General features: G+C 36.9%; 1 protein-coding gene across 1 annotated transcript; it reads left to right on the forward strand.

Moving 5' to 3' along the window:
* The first annotated feature begins 12,442 nt into the window (after nucleotides 1–12,442).
* On the forward strand, nucleotides 12,443–15,608 carry LOC133839264 (cytochrome P450 307a1-like). Its single transcript, XM_062270685.1, has 2 exons — nucleotides 12,443–13,146; nucleotides 14,065–15,608. The coding sequence occupies exons 1-2, from the start codon at nucleotides 12,741–12,743 to the stop codon at nucleotides 15,366–15,368; spliced, it is 1,710 nt and encodes a 569-aa protein (XP_062126669.1). The 5' UTR covers nucleotides 12,443–12,740; the 3' UTR covers nucleotides 15,369–15,608.
* The last annotated feature ends 5,266 nt before the right edge of the window (nucleotides 15,609–20,874 follow it).

The following is a 20,874-nucleotide window of genomic DNA, read 5'->3' on the forward strand; positions in this document are numbered from 1 at the left end:
ATAATAATCATTTGTTTCTTTTGTTTCATTTCATGTAGTATGCCATCACACAGAGCCGCCCCGCAGGCACCAACTCCTTCAGGTGTCTCGTGTGCCGTGGGATCCACACCTCCGGAAATGTCAGCGCTTCCTCAGGTTGACCGCGGAAAAACGGTTGAGAGCAGTACTCATTAACAAGTACTGCTCTAACTGTTTGGCCCACCAACACTCCGGGCAATCCTGCCGCAGCGCGGGACGTTGCAGGGTGTGTCACAAGGACCACCACACGCTCCTGCACTTAAAGGCGGCACGCAGCGCTCGCCCCAATCGACGACCGACCGGACCCGACTCGGTCCTCATCTCCAGCACGGGCACGCAGCGGTCGCCACAGTCGTCAGCGACAAGGCGACGACCGACCGGACTCGGCTCGGTCCTCAACTCCAGCACGGTCACGTTCCCGCTCGCCGTCTCCCCATCGACCGGCCTCACCTACGCCCGACAGGGCTTTCCCGACGTCGCTCACATTTTTGTTACAGGACAAGACGGTGAGCATCCTTCCATCGGCCAACATCCTGATCGACACCGGATGTAAAACGTTCGAGATGCGAGCGCTGATCGACCCGTGTATCAGCGCATCCTTGGCAACAGCCTATCGTCTATCCGTCACCCGCGTTGGTACGGAGGGCATCTGCACGGCGATCAATCGCTCGCGGACATCCGAGTTCCGTCGAAAGGTGCTGCTGCAGGTGGATTCTCAACTCTGCTGCCGCACCCACCACCGACCTGTCGATGGGGAGAAATTGGAGCAGTTCCGCAGCATTACGCTCGCCGACGAACGCTGGTTCCAGCCATCGATGGTGTCCCTGGTGCTCGGCACTGATGTGTATCCTCACATCATCCAACCTGGCATCCTGCCGAGCACCAACGGTTTGCCAATGGCCCAGCATTCCACATTGGGTTGGATTCTGTCTGGTCCATATGGACAATGATACCGTTTGCAACTCATTGCAAGGGGGGAGGATGTTGATGCCAGATGACTGCAGGTGTGACCACTCAGGCCAGCTGACAGTGTGGTCGCGATCGAGTGTTATCGATAGCGACAAAAGCTGGTATACTGTGCGTGTGACCTTTTCATACGCGCAGCCACACTGATCTAGGTTTCCTCCTCTGGTCACCCTGTCCACTTTAGTGCTTTTTTGCTATTCCTCCATATGTTCAAAATTCTTTGTGCACATGAGAAGTGTGATTTCTACAAGTGGTTAATAAAAGTAATTGGAACAGTTTTACAACCTCAAAATAACTAAGTGCAAGTGCTTTTATTTATCTGGAAGACGCCCCCCTACAAAGCTATTATTATTATTTTTGTAATATGTATGAAATAAAAAAAAATATTTTAAGCTTTTTTTATCTTTTTGTTTCTAAGGAATATATAATATATAGTCCACCAATTCTTATTATTCGTAATGGATGTAGTTGCCATTGATGTATAAATATTTTATTTTGCAAATTTCGATTTCTTGTACATTATCGAGAAACTCTCCAATATCCCATTTTTATACCCGCTGCCAATAGGGTAGAAGGGTATTATAACTTTGTACCGACAGGAAATGTATGTAACAGGTAGAAGGAGGCATCTCCGACCCTATAAAGTATATATATTCTTGATCAGCTTCAACAGCCGAGATCAAGTTTGTTTAAAAATTTTGCCACGCCCCCTTACGCCTCAGATAATAAAGAAATACTTTTGTTTGGGCAAAAACGCCTAATTATTAAGGGTCTTAGTTGCTTTGGCCGACAATCTGGTATATTGTGCAGTCTATGGTATATTTTGAATTTCAAAATGAGTAGCGAGTATCACAGTTTATTCTACTTTAATTCCCGCTATTCTATTACTTAAGCCGCTTTCCACACTCACAATAATCTTTGGTATAATGATTACTCGAGAATAGACTTTGATCGTGATCCAAATCGTTTCTATAACTTTGTACACTCAAAGCGTAAATCGGCATCATCGCCACCAATCTAATGATCGTAATGCAGATTTATTTTCGGATATGTTAACGGCAATACCATCGAGTGGCAGAGATTATTTGGACGTTGACGTACTAACGGCAGTACCATCAAGTGGCCCAGCGATACCAAGCACGGGCTTGTTGACGCGCGGACAAAACAAAATAAATTTGTAAACAGCATGCAATTAAACGAAAACCGCGAATAAATATTAAAAGAACGCTGGACAGCTAATTAAATTAGATTAAAAATATGTTAGAATAAATGTATAATAAAATAAATAACAATTAAATACTCGATAAATAAGCTAATAATAAGGTTTTAAGCAAAAGAATAGATTTACTAGAGCAAACTACGTTATTGAGATTATTATAGTTCACACACAGAATACGGAAGGGATTATGGCAAGCAAAGTTAGTAGATCTACGTGAAATGAGAAGAGGAAGAAAATTCCTAGTGATCCTGACAGGAACTGCAAAACTAATTTGACTTAACAGCTCCAAAGAGTCTATTTCACCATTAATTAGTCTCTGTATAAAAACAGCACCTTGCATAGTTCTACGGTCAGAAAGAGAAGGAAAGTTTAGTAATAAAAGTCTACTTCGATACGGTGGTAATCTAATATTAGGATTCCAATTTAAACTACGAAGAGCAAATAATAAGAATTGTTTCTGCACCGATTCAATCCTATCTTGATAAACCCTATACTGGGGATTCCAGACAAGAGATCCGTACTCAAGGATAGGACGAACCAGTGAGACGTACAAAGTCTTAGTGATGTAGGGATCATTGAACTCTTTCGACCAGCGTTTTATAAATCCCAGAACACCCATGGCCCTATTTACAGCAGACAGAATATGTTTATCGAATTTTAGTTTTGCATCAAACAAAACCCCTAAGTCATTCACACCTTCAATTCGCTCAAGAGGAGTATCATATAACATATAGTTATTTAACTGGGAAGAACCCCTACAAAAGGTCATAAACTAACACTTATTGCAGTTCAGATGTAACATATTTACTCTGCACCAAGATTCTAGACGATTAAGGTCACATTGTAACAGTGAGCTCGCAAGACTATCATTAAATGTCAGGCAAAGCTTAACGTCATCGGCGTACATAAGTACACGGGAATGCACAATAACAGAAGGAAGATCATTTATGAACAAAGTGAACAATAGAGGACCCAAATGACTGCCTGTGGCACACCAGAAGTGACTTGAACACATTTAGATACAAAACCATTATAATAAACATTCTGAATTCTGTTGGAAAGGTATGAGGATATCCACTCAATTAGGCTATGAGGAAACCCTAAAACATTAAGCTTATACAGTAAAAGGTGATGATTAACAGAGTCAAAAGCCTTACTAAAATCGGTGTAAATGACATCCGTTTGCATTTTATTCTCGAATCCTTTAATTACAATAGAAGAGAACTCCAATAAGTTAGTAGAAGTGGATCTAGACTTCACAAACCCATGTTGGTAAGGTGAAATTATAGATTTACACAGATGTTGCAGTTGAGAAGTTATAATTTTTTCAAATGCTTTCGGAATCGCAGACAATTTAGATATACCGCGATAATTTTGAACTTTAGATTTGCTCCCTTTTTTTAGGATAGGTATAATGTATGATTTTTCCAGATTTTAGGAAAAGAACATGAGTTAACGGATAATTCAAACAATTTAAAAGCGGTTTACAGATACTACCAGCACAATACCTTAGCACACAACTAGGTACTCCATCCGGACCAGCCGAAAAAACAGGTTTTATAGCCAATAGTTCCGTTAAAATAGAGCTTTCAGTAATTAAAGGGCCAAAAATACAATTAGATGAATTTAACTGATAAGGATAAAAAAAGGAATTTTGAGAACTTGGGACAGAATATGTCGTTTGGAAAAAGTCCGCAAATAAATCGGCAACATCATGACCATTAGATACAGTCATATTCTCCAAAGACATATATGCTGGTGATGACGCGGATCTACGCTTCGAGTTAACGAAGTCGTAAAATCGCTTTGGATCACGCTGAAATCTTATTCTGCACCTACTCAAATAATTATTATAACACTCATTGTTATGAGTGCGAAAAGCAGCTTGAGCAACAGAATAGCGGAGAAAATCAAAAGAAGAGCCAGTTCCCTTGAATTTTTTGTAAAATCTCGACTTACGATTTTTTAAATTCGATAATTTCTTAGTAAACCATAAGGGTTTATCAGACAAATGTGGAATACTTGATGGAACACAAGCATCAAATAGCGAGTTTAAAGTAGAATAAAAAAATTCAACCGCTTTATCCAAGTTTGTAGACAACGAAAGTTGGGACCAGTCAGTTTGAGATATAAGCAAGTTTCTCAAAATCGGTTTTCCGAAAACAACGAGAAAGCTCACCACAACGTACGCTCGACTATGACGCAATAAATGGGAGCTCCAACATAATTTCTAAAGTGGGATGGTAAGGGTCTTCAGGGGAAGATATAGGAGATATTCTCGATAGAGAACATGAATCTGGGTCTAAAACAAAAATAAGGTCTAGAGACCTGTTTAAGCTATTTGGAATACCGTTAATCTGAGACAATGATACCCCAAAGAGACTATCAATAAAAACATGAGAAACAGAGGGGCAAAGTCCATTTAGATTCTTGGCGGAATGCCATTAAAAATAAATTGTTATACCCACTACCCATATTGAAATTAAAGATATTATTACTTTGTGTCTCCATAAAATGTAAGAATCAGGCAGAAGAAGTCATCTCCAACCCCATAAAGTATATATGGGCATTTCTCAAAGTCGCGAACGTACGTTCGTACGAGATAAATTAAAAAAATAAAATCGAAAACAAACGTTTCCTGAAACTTTTTTTTTACTCTTCGATAGTATTTGTTTAGCTCTTTGTTTAGTGTACATTATGGGGCTTATCGATTTTTAATTTTCATAATATTGTCAAAAAACATGCGGTCGCGAACATACGCAAAATGGAAGTCGACTTTGGCTTAATACAGTAAAATGCAAAACTCTGCGAATTGCGACGGAATATTTTAAAGAAATAACTTTACTTTTAAAATAGAATCATGTAGCTTTCTATTAAGTCCACTCCCAAGAAAATATCTCCATTTATTTATTTTTAATTTAATTAAGTTCCGTTCGCGAACGTACGTTTTTTCCATGTTGTATTATTTATTAAATTTTTATTTTTACCACAACTTTTTTTTATTAATAACTTCATATTTCATAAAAACAAACGGATTTAACTCAATTTAATGTGTCTAATAACATTTAAAAGCAAAAAAAATAAATTTTTATTAAATATGTACTGAAATTTATTAATAGCAAGAAAAATATGTAATAAGTAATAAGTAATAACTAATAAGTAATAAGTAACTGCAAACGACATGGTTTTTTCAAAAACAAAAAAAAAATTATTTTTTTAAATCCATGCGACGCTAGTAAAAATCTACATATGCTAAGCATATTATGCTTATAGGTAAGGCCGCGAACGTACGCTACTTTGACAATCAATAAAAAAAAGATTGGTTAAAATATATATACCAAAATAACTTAACAAGCGAAGTTTCATTCACCTGCTTGCACTTAATTACAATTACAATAAAATGATGTTTTCGGTCGCGATTTGAACATAGATAAGAAGCAAAATAAAAACAAACAGTTAATTGAACATTTTTTCGCTCACTTTGCATTTTTTATCTTATTATTGGATTGCTATTAAGCACACCAACCAAGGCACGGATCCGGTGCCAACATTCTGAAATATTCAGTCTCATTCTGAAATATTCAGTCTCATCGGAAACTTTCAGTCTGAATCTGGAATAATATCAGGTTTTGGAGATATCGTGTGTGGAACACTTGGAAAATTTGCAATTGGAATCGTGACATAACCTCAACCACGACTATGGCAAATCGGGAGGAACACGTGCCTGGAAAAGAGATGACGAGTGATGGTCAGCAATTAGATGGAGCTGCTCCTCAAGATCCAATTGGACCTGCCAATGGTTTACATGAAGCCGTTAATGTGCAGGCAGCTGTCGCGGGTTTTGAGCGCAATGGAGCAGCGAATATAGGCCGCTCATCTTCGTCATATGGAATCAGCACATCGTCGAGTTCATCAACTCCTATCCAGCATAAACCGGCAAACACACAAATGTACTTTGATAGTTCGGGATATGGCACGGTGGTCAACAAGCTCCATATGGATTTATCTCGTGGAGGATTGTCAATGCCGTATCAAGCGAACACTGCAGCAGCGATGGGTGGCATAATCAATGGATTGCCACAGCCGGGATCAATGGGATTGCCCAGTAATCTTCAACAACCTAACGACATGCACGCTGCCAATTCATCGGCTAGGAGTGGGCCTTTGACGGCCACTCAAATCAGTGCACGGCTTGTCATCAGCCAAGATCTACCTACTTTCACTGGAAAGCCTGACGAATGGCTGCTGTTCATTAGCAATTATGAGCAGTCGACGGAAAGATGTGGATTCAGTAACGAGGAAAATACCCAGAAGTGTCTTAGGGCAGGCACTGGAAACGGTACGCGGAAAATTTATGGTGCCAGATACAGTGCCGTATGCAATTGGAACATTGAGAATGCTGTATGGCCGACCAGAAATAGTGCACGCCGCGTTACAAGGAAAACTGAGAGACGAGCCAGTGATAAAGGCAGATAATTTGGACTCCGTCATTCGACTTGCCCTTGCTGTCCAAAATTACTGCGCAACCATGTCTGCATTGGGTCTTCATGACTTTTTGCATGATCCTGTCTTGTTGAACGAATTGGTCGCAAAGATGCCGAGCAGTATGAAGTTGGACTGGGGTCGACACCGATTGGCAAATCAAAGCGTCAACATGGCCACATTCGACAATTGGCTTTTTAATGAGAAGACTACATGCCCAAAATGTGGAGGCACGCAGCGACTGTCGGAATGTGTCGACTTTCGAGCATCGAACGTTAAACAGCGTTGGGAGTTTGTGAAATCGAAACGGCTATGTTTCTGTTGTTTCTGGCGGCATCTCGTACGAAACTGCAAAGCTAAAGAAACCTGTGGCCTCGATCGATGCAAATCAATTCACCACGTACTGTTGCGTACCGCCGCAGGCAGTGATGGCAGAAACAAGCTGACTGGGCAATCAGTGCCTCGATCTGCCAACAAGGAGGAGTCTTCAATCATGTTTCATGGAAAGACTGCGAGTAGCCCTCTCTTTCGCTATATCCCGATAACGATCCACGGCAAATCCAAATCTGTGAAAACATTTGCTTTGGCCGATGAAGGAGCTGCTTGTTCTTTAATTGAAAGATCCTTGTCTGACGAGCTCGAGCTAGAAGGACCGGCAACTCAATTGTGCCTGAAATGGACAGGTGATGTTTCTAAGGTTGAAAAAAAATTCGCAATCGTTGGACATCACTGTATCAGTTACGAGTATGGAATCGCAGCGATACACTCTGAAAAGTGTGCGAACAGTGTCTGATTTCGACCTACCAGAGCAAAGCCTCGACCAGCAATTATTGGAGTCTCGGAGTCACCTCTGTACGTTGCCTATAGATCCCTATTCCAACGTACGAGTGGAGTTGCATGAAAGTGAAGACGACGATGTTATTGCAGCACGTTCCAGGCTTGGCTGGGCTGGGAATTGTCGCTACGATCAATCCATTACGATCCAAAGATGATGAGCGATCGATGCAAATCATGGAAGCAACGACAACGTTCTTGGCAGATGAGAAAAGGTGGCAAACTGGACTACTGTGGAGATTCGATAAAGTGGTCTTGCCTGACTCCTATGAAATGTGTCTTAAGCGACTAAAATGTCTCGAATTAAAAATGTCGAAAGATCCGCAGTTACGCAACTTCATGCTAACGACGATGAAAAACTATAAGGAAAATCGTTACATCAGACGCCATGGATGATAGTGAGTTGGCGCGTAAAGATATAACATGCTTTCTTCCTATCTTTACGGTCACCAACCCTAACAAGAAGAAGACACGTTTAGTGTGGGACGCTGCAGCGAAGCTCCAAGGAGTTTCTCTAAACGACTGCCTGCTAAAGGGTCCTGACACACTTGCATCATTGGTGGGCATTCTAATACGCTTCAGAGAACGCCCAATTGCTATTTCGGGTGACATACGCGAAATGTTCCACCAAGTGAGGGTGCGTCCAGAGGATCAGGCAGCTCAGAGATTCCTCTGGCGCGATGGAAACTCGCAACGGCCACCGGAGGTATACGTCATGCAAGTTATGACTTTTGGAGCATCGTGTTCATCTTCCTTGGCGAGTTATGTTTTAAAACGCAATGCTCAACGTTATGAAGCTGAATATCCCGAGGCCGTAAAAGCCATTTGCGGCAACACTTTCGTCGATGACTGGCTTCAGTCTGTGGACTCAGTAGCTGAGATGACAAAGCTGGCCCAGGCTGTAAAACTAATTCATGCTGATGGAGGATTTGACATGCGACACTGGACATCCAATTCTCAAGCAGTGGTCTGTGCTCTCGAAAATAGACATGACATGTTGGACAAGCCAATTTGTTACCCAGATGTTGGTCCGGAAAAGGTTCTGGGCATGTGGTGGCGACCTGGAGAAGATTGTCTAACGTTTATGGTGAAGCCAGATACGATCGCAAAGGCTCTGGATGGTCGGCCAACTAAACGCCGCGTCCTGAGCATGATTATGACCATATTCGACCCCCTTGGAATTGTTGGATTTTTCAACATACGCCCAAAAATCATTCTTCAAAATATATGGAGGAGTGGAGTCGGATGGGATGAGCCGCTTAAAGAAGAAGACGAGGCAGACTGGCGTCGTTGGTTGGATTTGGTGCCAACGTTAAACAATCTGCGTATAGCCCGATGTTTGGAAGGAGTTAGTGCAGCTAGATGTCTGGAAATGCATACATTTGTAGACGCAAGTGTTAATGCATACGCTGCCGTCGTATACATCCGAGCTCTAGAGACGTTCTATACTGGATACGTTCGGATGTTCGTAAGTTTCACCAATTTGTTGCACTCCGCATTGGCGAAATCTTAGAAGGATCAGATGTGAGTAACTGGAGATGGGTCCCGTCAGCGCAAAATGTGGCCGACGATGGTACCAAATGGACAAGAACGCCTGTCATTAACGAAGCGAATAGGTGGTTCAGAGGGCCTCAATTTCTATATTCGGATGACTCTCAGTGGCCGCAGATTAACATTCATGCGAGCCAACATAGCCATACTATTCTGCAACACGTCGAAGAGCAATTGGAAGCCATGTCACCTTTGAGCTGTATCTCACCAGACCCAGAAAGATTCAGCAAACTGGAGAGATTAAGAGCCGCACAGTTGCGAGTATTGGATTTCTTGCGATCTATTGTCAAGAAGAGCATGGGATCGGAATTAAGGAAGTTATTATTACTTGAGCGGCCAATCGAGATGGATATTATTCTAGTACGAGTGTGCCAAGAAACCGAGTATTTCAGCAAGATGAAATGCTTGAAAACGGGAAGCAGTATTATGGATCGAAGGAGCAAGCTATTCAAATGCTCTCCGTACTTGGACGAGCTGAGCATACTGCGCGTCAAGGGAAGAATCGACATAATAGAAGGAGTCGAAGTAAACCTAAAGCGACCCATTATCCTACCAAGAAGACATCGATTTACATTTCTGCTGGCTGAGTCGTATCATCACCGGTACCATCATCTGTACGACGAGATCGTGGTCAATGAAGTACGGCAAAAGTTCCTGATATTTGGTCTGTGAGCCTTAGTGAGAGAGGTTTCTCAAACTTGTCCAGCATGCCGGATGAGGCGCGCGCGTCCTAGGCCTCCAGAAATGGGAAGTCTACCGCGTGAGCGTTTGGCACACCACATGGCGCCGTTCACCTATACAGGAGTGGATTACTTTGGGCCCATCGACATCATCGTTGGACGACGGCACGAGAAGCGCTGGGGTGTTCTGTTCACATGCCTCACAATTCGTGCCGTACACCTGGATATCGCAACGTCACTGTCAACCGACTCTTTTCTTTGTATTCTAAAGGCATTTATAGCGAGACGTGGTTGCCCGCGACGAATGATGTCCGATAATGGGACTAACTTCCGAGGAGCGAGTAGAATTTTAAAAGATGAAGTGGAGCGGATATCAACCAGGGATGTGGAGAGCAAATACCCAGAAATGGAGTTCGTGTTCATTCCGCCAGGCTAGCCGCACGTGGGCGGTGCATGGGAAAGATTGGACCGTTCAACAAAGTCCATTCTAACGGAAATCTTGCCGCCTGGTGGATTGCGAGAAGAAGTGCTTCGTGCTGCGTTGGCTGATGTGGAGGGTATTCTCAACTCACGCCCACTCACATATGTATGTACCACTGGAATCGGCAGACTCAGAAGCGCTTACACCGAACCATTTCCTCTTGGGCCACTCTAGTGGAATTCGTAAACGAGACAGCGAAATTCAAAACGGTGACAAGCTTGCCAAAGGATTCAGAATTTCGAGCCAGTTAGCCGATCAGTTCTGGAAAATATGGATTCGAGAACATCTGCCAACGCTTACGCGCCGTACCAAATGGTTCCATCCGCCGCCAGATTCGATCGCCGTGAATGACATTGTTGTTATCGCAGATGAGAATGGGAAACGAAACAGCTGGCCCAAAGGAGTTGTGGTAGATGTTCCCCGATCGAGAGACGGTCAGGTACGGAGTGCCGTAGTGCGCACTCTAGAAGGTATTGTGACTCGCCCCGCCGTAAAGCTAGCCAAATTAGATTTGAAAATTGGTAATACACAACGCGAATGCGGTGGGGAATGTTGGCGGGCGAACTAAATTTTCTACTGGGGCTTTGCCAACGCATTTCCTACTGGGCATTTGTAATCGGTGATTCTCTTTTGCGCATGGGAATCTCACCGTTACGTTCGCTAGATTTAGCAATGCAACTGCAAATTTCGGCAGCGTGATTTACTTTGAATTTGTATTTGAGCCCAAGCAGAGGCAAATAATTGTTAACAATAAAATAGGGATTTGAAGGTGTGCGCAGAGCACGAATGTAAGTAAAAATATAAAATTATAATGAAATGTACGAAATATAATGAAAATAATAAAGATTTCAGCAAATTTTGATCCACTACAAGTTGTTGTTTTCGAGTAGTGGATTGCTCGAAGTACGAGCAACGGCACACCAACCAAGACGGATCCGGTGCCAACAGTATCAATATACCTGGCCTTTGGTATATTTTTAATGTTTTTGCGGTATATTAATTTGGTGTATTTTAAAATGTATACCTGTTTCTTAATAGCTCTGAAAAAGCAATTTCACCATTAATTAGTTTCCTTATATAAACAACACCCTGCATGGTTCTGCGGTCAGTAAGAGAAGGAAGGTTCAGTATTAAAATCTACTTCGTTAAGGAGGTAATCTAGTATTACAGTAACAATTTAAACTACGAAGAGCAGAAATCACTGCCTCGGCTTTTGACACTGATGAACAATAAATACACCTTGTCAGGTCATAAGTAAAAAGTTATAGTAATAATTTTTTCGATGTATTAATTTTGTATATTTTTAAAGCAAAACGACACTTGTATTAAAAATGGGTAGCGGGTATCTTACAGTCCAGCACACTCGACTGTAGTTTTATTACTTGTTTAATAAGCCCAAGAAAATGCGTTGAAATGCCATCAGCTATACACTTTTAATGAAAACAATTTAACAGCAATTGCCTTGAAAATTTACCACACAAAGTTATTGTAAACAAAGCAAAAACAGGTGAGATTAAAAAGATTCTTATGGTAATTTATAAATTTGTTTCGTAGAGAGCATTGAGAAATGATAATGTTTTTCTACGACAAAAAATTTATGCGTTCGTTATCAAACTATCTCTTTAACTGGGTCCCGAAGTCACCTTAACAAATTAATTGGGACCAGTCTACAGTTGAATCTTACTTATCTGCAAACGACTATACAATACTGGATATTTGTGCGTATACGTACCTATACACATAGATACATATGTACATATTAAATATTCATTCACACTTAAACACAATCGGTGCTGATAAGTTTTTCAAAGAAATGCAAACGTTTTGTGAATAAGGCTTAAAATCATACCAAGTGAAATTTTGTAAATAAAAGAAAATTATATTATTATGTACATATAATCTTTGATATAATGATTACTGGAGCAGGTATAGACTAAAATTTTATTTTTACTAATACTTTTTACTCTCAAAAAAAATTTACAAATTTTAGTTTTAACTCTGGCTCTTGTCATGTTTTAGTTTTTAGGACTGAGCATGGGTATCTTTTAATGCCATACATTTTAATTTTTAGTTTTTAGTCTTTAGTCTTTAAAAAAACCTTAATTGACTGAAAAATTAAATTGTCAACTCTGTTGGTTTTCCCATATCCAGCGTATGTCATTGTAGTAATACAACCGTAAGACATTTTATTCTCAAGTGCATATGTACATACATATGTATGTATATACGCACGCTTGTTTGTATATGAAGGAACTTTAATTCAGCATACACATATGCACTGGGGAATTCGAATATATGCATGTATAGATGTATACATATTTATAAGTGTACTTGCTCGCTCCAAGACTTTAGTATTAAAATGAAACGTAAAAGAAGAAAGAGCTTTGAGAAGTAACCGATCTTGAAGACAACCGGATGGAATGAATTTGGCCTATCTCTTGAGAATAAAAAAGAAATAATTGAGATAAAAATTGTGTTACTGAAAATAAGTTCCGTTCAAGTTAAAAAAATGTTCTTCATGATTTTACACTCATTCGTCGGAGTTGCACTTACAGTGATAATCGTCTCATACGCTTTTATTCTGTTCGGATGTAAGCGAAAGGCAACAATCAAAATTGGCATTTCGAATTCCGAACAAAATTACCATAGATTACATCAAGCACCCGGGCCGCATCCTTGGCCAATAATTGGAAACTTAGACATAGTCGGCCGCTTCAAAAATCCGTTCGAGGGTTTTGGAGCAGTAGCAAAACAGTACGGCGATATTTACACGTTAACACTTGGGCAAACACGTTGCCTTATAGTTAACAATTTGGAGATAATTAGAGAAGTACTCAATAAAAATGGCAAATTTTTTGGAGGACGTCCAGATTTTCTGCGTTATCATAAACTCTTTGGTGGTGACAGAAACAACTGTAAGTAGTAACTGAGAAACAAGTGCTGCAAATATCATTTATCTCTAAAATCACGACTAGTCCCTTAATGTAAATTTTGTTTGCCTTAAGCTTAATAATCAACAAACATCAACACATAGCCCGAAAAAAGCGATAAGAATTAATAATAATAATAATATTAATTAATAATATTATTAATAATAATAATAATAATAATATTACTATTTATGCTCACAAAGATATAGAAAATAATAATAATAATAATAATTAATAATATTATTATTAATAATAATAATAATAATATTACTATTTATGCTCATAAAGATATAGAAAATCAATTTAATTAATTTTTGGTCGCGGTTGAATTTTCGACTTTTTTCTATACCTATACATAATGCTTTTTGTCCAGACAAGCTATCTTGATTGACAGGTGTAAGCTCTATTTTGCATATCTGCTGCAATCCTTAGTTAAATGTTTTGCAAGGGAACCCTATAATTTCATAAAACATTACTAAATATTATATAAAAAGTCTATAAAAATTAATATACCTGGATCTGACTGAAATAATAAGTGTTTAAAAAAAGTTGTACCTTTGTCTCATATAATCTCTGAAATCTGCTACCTGTTCACATTAAAGAGATAGACATATAGACAAACAGACGGATCTTGACGCTAATCTTGAGGAAATGTACAATGTATACCTTATATAGTCGACAATGTTTGTTTCTGTTTAATATATTTTCTGTGGGCATCAAGTTACAATATCCATTTGGAAAATGGGACGATATCATATCGCTTTGCCAAACACCCGCAGATTTTAGAAGTAACATCCAAACCAGCAGTCTCGTTCAAATGACTTAATTACATTAAATTAATAAATCCAAGAATAATTTAAGTATTAATGTTTTCCAATAAATATTTCAATCTTTACTTCACAGCTCTTGCTCTCTGTGATTGGTCAATGTTACAGCAAAAACGACGAAATCTAGCGAGACGTCACTGCTCCCCTCGTGAATCATCTTCATATTTTACAAAAATGTCACGAATTGGTGGTGAAGAAATTAAGCACTTAATGGAAAAGCTGGAGAAAACGATTCAGCCAGGGGAGCCCTTCAATATTAAGCCTCTAATTCTTAAAGCCTGTGCGAATATGTTCAGTCAGTATATGTGTTCTTTAAGATTCAACTACGAGGATACTGAGTTTCAACAGATTGTCCAGTTCTTCGATGAAATCTTTTGGGAGATAAATCAAGGATATCCACTAGACTTTCTCCCATGGCTTCTTCCATTTTACAAAAATCACACAAAGAAAATTTGTGATTGGTCCACAACAATTAGAAAATTTATATTGGACCGTGTTATCAATCAAAGAGAGTCAAATATTGATATAGATGAGCCGGATAATGATTTCACAGATGTACTCTTAAAAAGCCTTAGGGAAGATAAAAATGTGTCTCGAAATACTATTATATTTATGCTCGAAGATTTTATTGGTGGTCACTCAGCCGTAGGAAATTTAGTTATGTTGTGTTTGGCATATATAGCTAAAGATCCAGTAATTGGTAAAAATATTCAGAATGAAGTGGATTTTGTCTCTAATAATGGACAACGAAGCATTACGTTACATGATATGAATGAAATGCCATATACGATGGCAACCATATTTGAAGTTTTGCGATACTCATCGTCTCCAATTGTTCCTCATGTAGCTACAGAGGATACGCAGATATCAGGATATGGTGTTACTAGCGGTAGTATTGTTTTTATAAATAATTATGAGCTTAACATGAGCCACAAATACTGGACGAACCCCAATAATTTTGAACCAGAACGGTTTTTAGAAGAAAAGATTAAAAGCATTACGATGTCATCCAAACTTTATGATATTAGAAGGTGCTCTGAAGCATCGGATTCGGGTATTGAGATTGAGAAAGAAACTGGAACGTATCATGCATCTTCCAAAAATCAATTTTGTAGAGGCAAAGCAATTGAAAATTTAAAACGATACGGCCATCATAGATTGCAGCTAAAAAAGAATATCCCCCATTTTCTACCATTTAGTATTGGAAAACGTACTTGTATAGGACAGAATTTGGTGAGAGGATTTGGTTTTATTATGCTGGCAAATATTGTCCAAAGTTACAATATAAACAGTACTGATCTTTCCAATATAATAATAAATTCGTCTACAGTTGCATTACCTGCCACCACTTTTCCTTTAGTCTTGACCCCTAGAATGTAATATAGTTTTGTTTATTATCAATAGGATACAAATTCATAAACATTTAAAGTTTTAGTTTTATCCGTTGTTCGAAATGAATGAAAAACTTACTTAAATTTCGTATTTGTCTGGTTCGTCAAATAAAACTCTGTAAAACATATAAATATTTTAAATATTATTAACGAGTTTTAAAAAGACTGAAAGTATATATTTATATCTATTTAAAAAACATTTTAAATAAAATATTTAATTATGGGACTACAATTTATTATCTTTTGTTTTATATTATTATTTATATTTGCTACCTGTTGATGCCAGATGATGGCAGGTGTGACCACTCAAAACAGCTGACAGCGTGGTCGCGATCGATTGATATCGATAGTGACAAAGTTAGTATACTGTGCGTGAGACCTTGTCACACGCGCAGTCACACTGATCTAGTTTGTCCTCATGTTGATCCCCCTGCCCACTTTTAGTGCTATTTCCTACATAACATATGTTCTACTTTTCTCTGAGCGGTGTATTTTCAAGTGCAATACAAATAATTGTAAAGTTCAAATTTCTATTGTGTTTTTACTTATCTAAAGACGCCCTCCTACACACTACCTATTAGGTAGTATAACATTTAACAAAGCAGAAATATATGAAATGATATGGCACCACTCGTCGGCGCTTTTCTATATGAAAACCTATATTAGGACAATAAGCGATACACTTATTATTCATGGACGCTGATCAAGTTTTGGAAAAAAAAAATAAAAGCACACCAAAGCGATATTATTCTAAAAATATACCAAAAATACTTAAATATATGGAGGGCTACGTTTGGTATATAAATATACAATTATATTATATACCATACATATGTTCAATCAAAGCAAGTATTATGTACGGTATTTATTAGTTCTGAGAATTTGGTTTCGATCGGATAAAAATTGTGGAACTTATTTCAGAAAGAAAGAATTGAAGAAAAACCCACCACTTAACTACCATTGAAAATAAATACGTTTGAATTTCTCTTGCTTTCAAATGTCAAGAACTATTCAGTGGCGATACATTGTTTTTCTGATAAAAAAAGTTGGGAAGAGGCCGATATTAATTAATTAATAATTTTTTGATCTCCATAAGCAAGAGCATCGTTTGAACCATGGGCGTACGGACTATTTCATATTTTGTCACCTGCAGTTTTTAGCATCACACATGAATGCCGAATAATGTCTTAGAGCGAAATTTCAATTATCTCAATCAACTTTTAGTCCCCATCGAACTTATTAAGTAATTTCATATAAAGGTGGATCAGCCAATAATTAAATATTCTTCAGTTTGTCTAAAACAAGTGAAAAAGCAAGAAAGAGATACCTGCTACCCATTTTGAATAAACGCAAAATATTGAGGTATCATACTCAAAATATACAAAAATAATATTCCAAAAGCACTTTTAACAAATATGACAAATGGTATATTAGGTATATTGATATATACATATATGCCACTACAGTCAAGATATACTATAAAGTGCAAAATACACCAGATTGTCAGCCAAAGCAACTAAGACCCCTAGTAAGTAGGCGTTTTTGCCCATACAAAATTATTTCTTTAATGACTTAGATAATTTTTATCGGTTCGCAACCAACTATTTTCAGAAGTCACAAAGACTATAGTTATTATTATATATATAAAAATTCTAGCTTTAAAATCACGCTTGTTATTCGAGTTTTGTCAATTTGTGGGGGCGAAAATGGGCGTGCCAAAAATTTGAAATAAATGTATAGCTCTATCTTTTATAGTCTCTGAGATCTACATAGCTGTTCAAACAGAGAGACGGACAGACATACAAATTAATCAATTCAGTTGTACTGAATAGAAAAAATATATTTTTTTGTTGGGAGCTGCAAGCTTCCGCTTTATTCGGATATCAAATTAGAACTAAAGTACAAAAGTGGACTTATGCTGCAAGTCAGCTAAGATGGGACAAAGCTTCTTTATGTTTACAAAACGGATGATGAAATCAAAGATCGAAGTGTGAAATGTGTTTACAATTGCGTTTTGACATGTCAGCATTCGCTGTTGAGTTTACATTTAGGTTTGCGCATTATGATCTGGGCTTTACGTTAATTGTGTTTATGCTAAGGCATAATTGTTTACATCAAAAATGACTGCGCAATTGGAATTGGACTAATTGGAAATATGCTGAATATGCTGAAGTGAGAAATTGAAAGTGTTTATATTTCCAATAAGATTTGTTATATGAGCTGGGTGATAACTCCCCCCTTCCTAAGATAGTATCGTCCCCGATACTTAATGGTTTTTTAACAAATCTTCGACTTTTCGATTTAATTTACTTAAAGTATCAAGCTCTAATTCTTGATTTGGTAAATCATAATTTTGATTGTCAGAATTCTTTGATTTTAAAAGGTTACAATAATTGAAATATGTACGCGGGCCGGTACTTAAGAAGCTTTATCACAAAAAATATTAAAATTAATACAAATAATAAAAATGTTATTTTAGAATGGTTATTTTCTAAAGTGATAACAATTTTTGATAAAATGCTTATGTTTTCCATTTGTAATTCTGTGATATTAGTAGGTTGGTATTCAGTTACTAAATAGTTTGTAAATTTTTTGTCTTTTATGTAGTTTAATATTTTTTCTTTTTCGTTAAAATAGGATTATGTATTATTGATTACAACCATGTTTTTAAATGTAACTAGACAAGTGCCAATAAACAATGTTTCATTAATATAATTTGTTCCTGATACTAGAATAGCACCATCTGTTATGATTTCTGTTGGTCTATTTTTTTCAGTTAGTTTTATACAACTTGCAAAATTTTTATTAAGGAGGTTTACAAAACAATTTGATTCAAAATTAATTTTAACAAAGCTATTAAATATTTCTTTTTTATATTTTTCGATGGCGTAAAAAGTGTTATTGCATTTAGCTACTTTGTTGTTTACAAATAATTTTCCATCTTTTTGAGCTATTGCTTTTGCGTGATATAACTTACAATTATAGTTAACAGTTGGATATTTTATATAAATTATGATTAAACCTTGATATGATATAATTGAAAAAGACGAAACATCTAAAAGGTCTATTAAAGTAATGTTTAATTTTTCGTGGTTAAAAATTTTTATCGTATCTTCTTTGCTTAAGATTTTTGGGTTTAATATTTTGGCTTTTGAAAAGGTTATAGTGTTTAGCAAATCTTGTAGATCAATTGATAATAATTTGAGTCTGTATTTTTTTAATAAAAATTCTTGATCAAGTTTAATATTTTTAAAATTTTTGATACTTCGGCTACTTCTTTAAAAATTGCAGAATTAATTTTATTTTGTTGATTATTGTTCTGTACGAGTTCATTGATTTTAGTTTGAATATTTATCATGTCGTCATGATCTGGTGTTCCTGTTATCCATTTAAAAATGGTACCTAGCTCATTGACGCTGCGTTTAAAAACTTTGTGAGGTGTGAGTTGAGAAATAAGTGTTTTGATTAAATTTAATTCCATCGTTATTTCCCAATCGATAGTACTGTTCTTGTTTTTGAAAAATTCTAGTTCTTTTTCAAATATATCATTATAAAAACTTAAGTTAGTAACGTGGAAAACTTCTCCATATGTTTCGTATAATAATAATTGGTTTGTATCTTCTAGTAAGACGTAGTCGTCGTTTGAATAATTAATAATTTCCGAACCGCAAATCGGTAGTAAAATGCATAGAATCATGTATATGTTCATGCTAAATAGTAAAAATATATATATAAAAAAATATTAAATAAGTAAAAATGGTATTTAAAATTTTATGTTATCTTTATGAATTATTCTCTCTCTGTTATTTATTATTACTTTATTTCCCATGTAAGATTTGTTTTCTATTTGTTTCACTACTAGAAATTTCGAATATGCATCTACGCAAGTAATGAATGATAATTTTTCTGTTTTTAATAATATTTTGAATTTCATACAAATCTTCGGGAGTACAATGAATACCTGTTGTAAGATTTGGTTGGAGGAATTCTTTCAAAATAGCAATCAAATTATCGACCGTATCGTACTCTATAATGTGCCTTGTTTTATTAAATACTTCGTATTTCTCATGGATTGTGAATCTATTTTCTGCAATAAGCAATTTTTGTTTGAATTGGTTTAAAGGTTTATTAGTTTCCTCAATTATAATTTGATTACTGCTGTCAGCGGAATGTATTGTTTCAATATCGGACAACTCCTCAATGTTTTCGTTACTTATTTGGTTTATAATAACTCTTGATAAAGCGTCTGCAACGACGTTTGTTGCTCCTGGTTTATAAAATATTTTAGGAGAGAATTCTTCAATAAATGCATGCCATCTTTTCATTTTTGAATTAGGATTACGTGCAGAAACTGCGAAAGAAAGAGGTTGATGATCTGTATGGATTTCTCCGTACAAGTAATTTCTGAGATTTTTTAATGCCCACACAATGGCATATAATTCCCTTTCGTTGGTTGCATAATTTCTTTCTGTTTTATTCAAAGTTTTGGAAATGAAGGTAATTGGTTTATTATCTTGGGAAAGTACGGCTCCTATGGCAAAATCGGATGCGTCTGTTGTAAGGACAAATTTCTTTGAATAATCTGGCTGTGTTAATTCAACTTTTGTGATTAACTGGGATTTCAAGTTTTGAAAGGCTTGTATTGCTTCTTCATCAAGTGTTATTTCTGTTTTCCTTGAGATATGCTTTGTAACTTTTCCATTATGACCTTGTAAGTATTTGGTTAATGGTTTAGCTATGGCTGCATAGTTGTTTACAAATTTCCTGTAATATCCGGTAAGTCCTAAGAAACCTCGTAGTTCTCTTATATTGTTAGGCGGAGGAAAATCTACTATTGTTTTGACCTTTTGAGGGTCTGTTTTTATAATTGTGTGGGATACTATATATCCAAGAAATTCTATTTCTTTCCGGAAAAATTTAGATTTCTCTAATGAAATTTTCATGTTTGCATTGAATAAGATTTCAATAATTTCTTGTAAATCATCTGAATGTTGTTTAGCGGTTTCTGAAAACACTATTATGTCGTCTATGTAAATGCGACATGTTTTGCCGATTTTATCTCGTAAGATATTATCCATTGCTCTCTGAAAGATTCTTTGTGCATTTGTTAATCCGAATGGTAATCGGAGAAATTCATATTTTCCATTGTTAATGGAAAATGCTGTTTTTTTCAATGTCTTCGTTTTTCATCAGTATTTGATGAAAACCTGATTCTAAATCTATTGTTGAAAAGAATCGTGCTTTTCCAAGGTTAGATAATATTACTGTAGGATCAGGCATTGGATACCTGTCCGGAATGGTATTATCGTTCAGTTTTTTGAAATCGATTACTAACCGATTTTTTGGAGTACCGTCTTCGTTAAAGCCTTTCTTTCCTACTACCCATACTGGAGAATTGTAGGGATTTTTACTAGGTCTTATTATGTTTTCTGCTAACATCCTATTAATTTCCTTGTTAACAAAATTGTTAACTGAATGCGGATAAGGATATTGTT

Source organism: Drosophila sulfurigaster, chromosome 2R (assembly GCF_023558435.1).
Source record: "Drosophila sulfurigaster albostrigata strain 15112-1811.04 chromosome 2R, ASM2355843v2, whole genome shotgun sequence".
Taxonomy (NCBI): Eukaryota; Metazoa; Arthropoda; class Insecta; order Diptera; family Drosophilidae; genus Drosophila; species Drosophila sulfurigaster.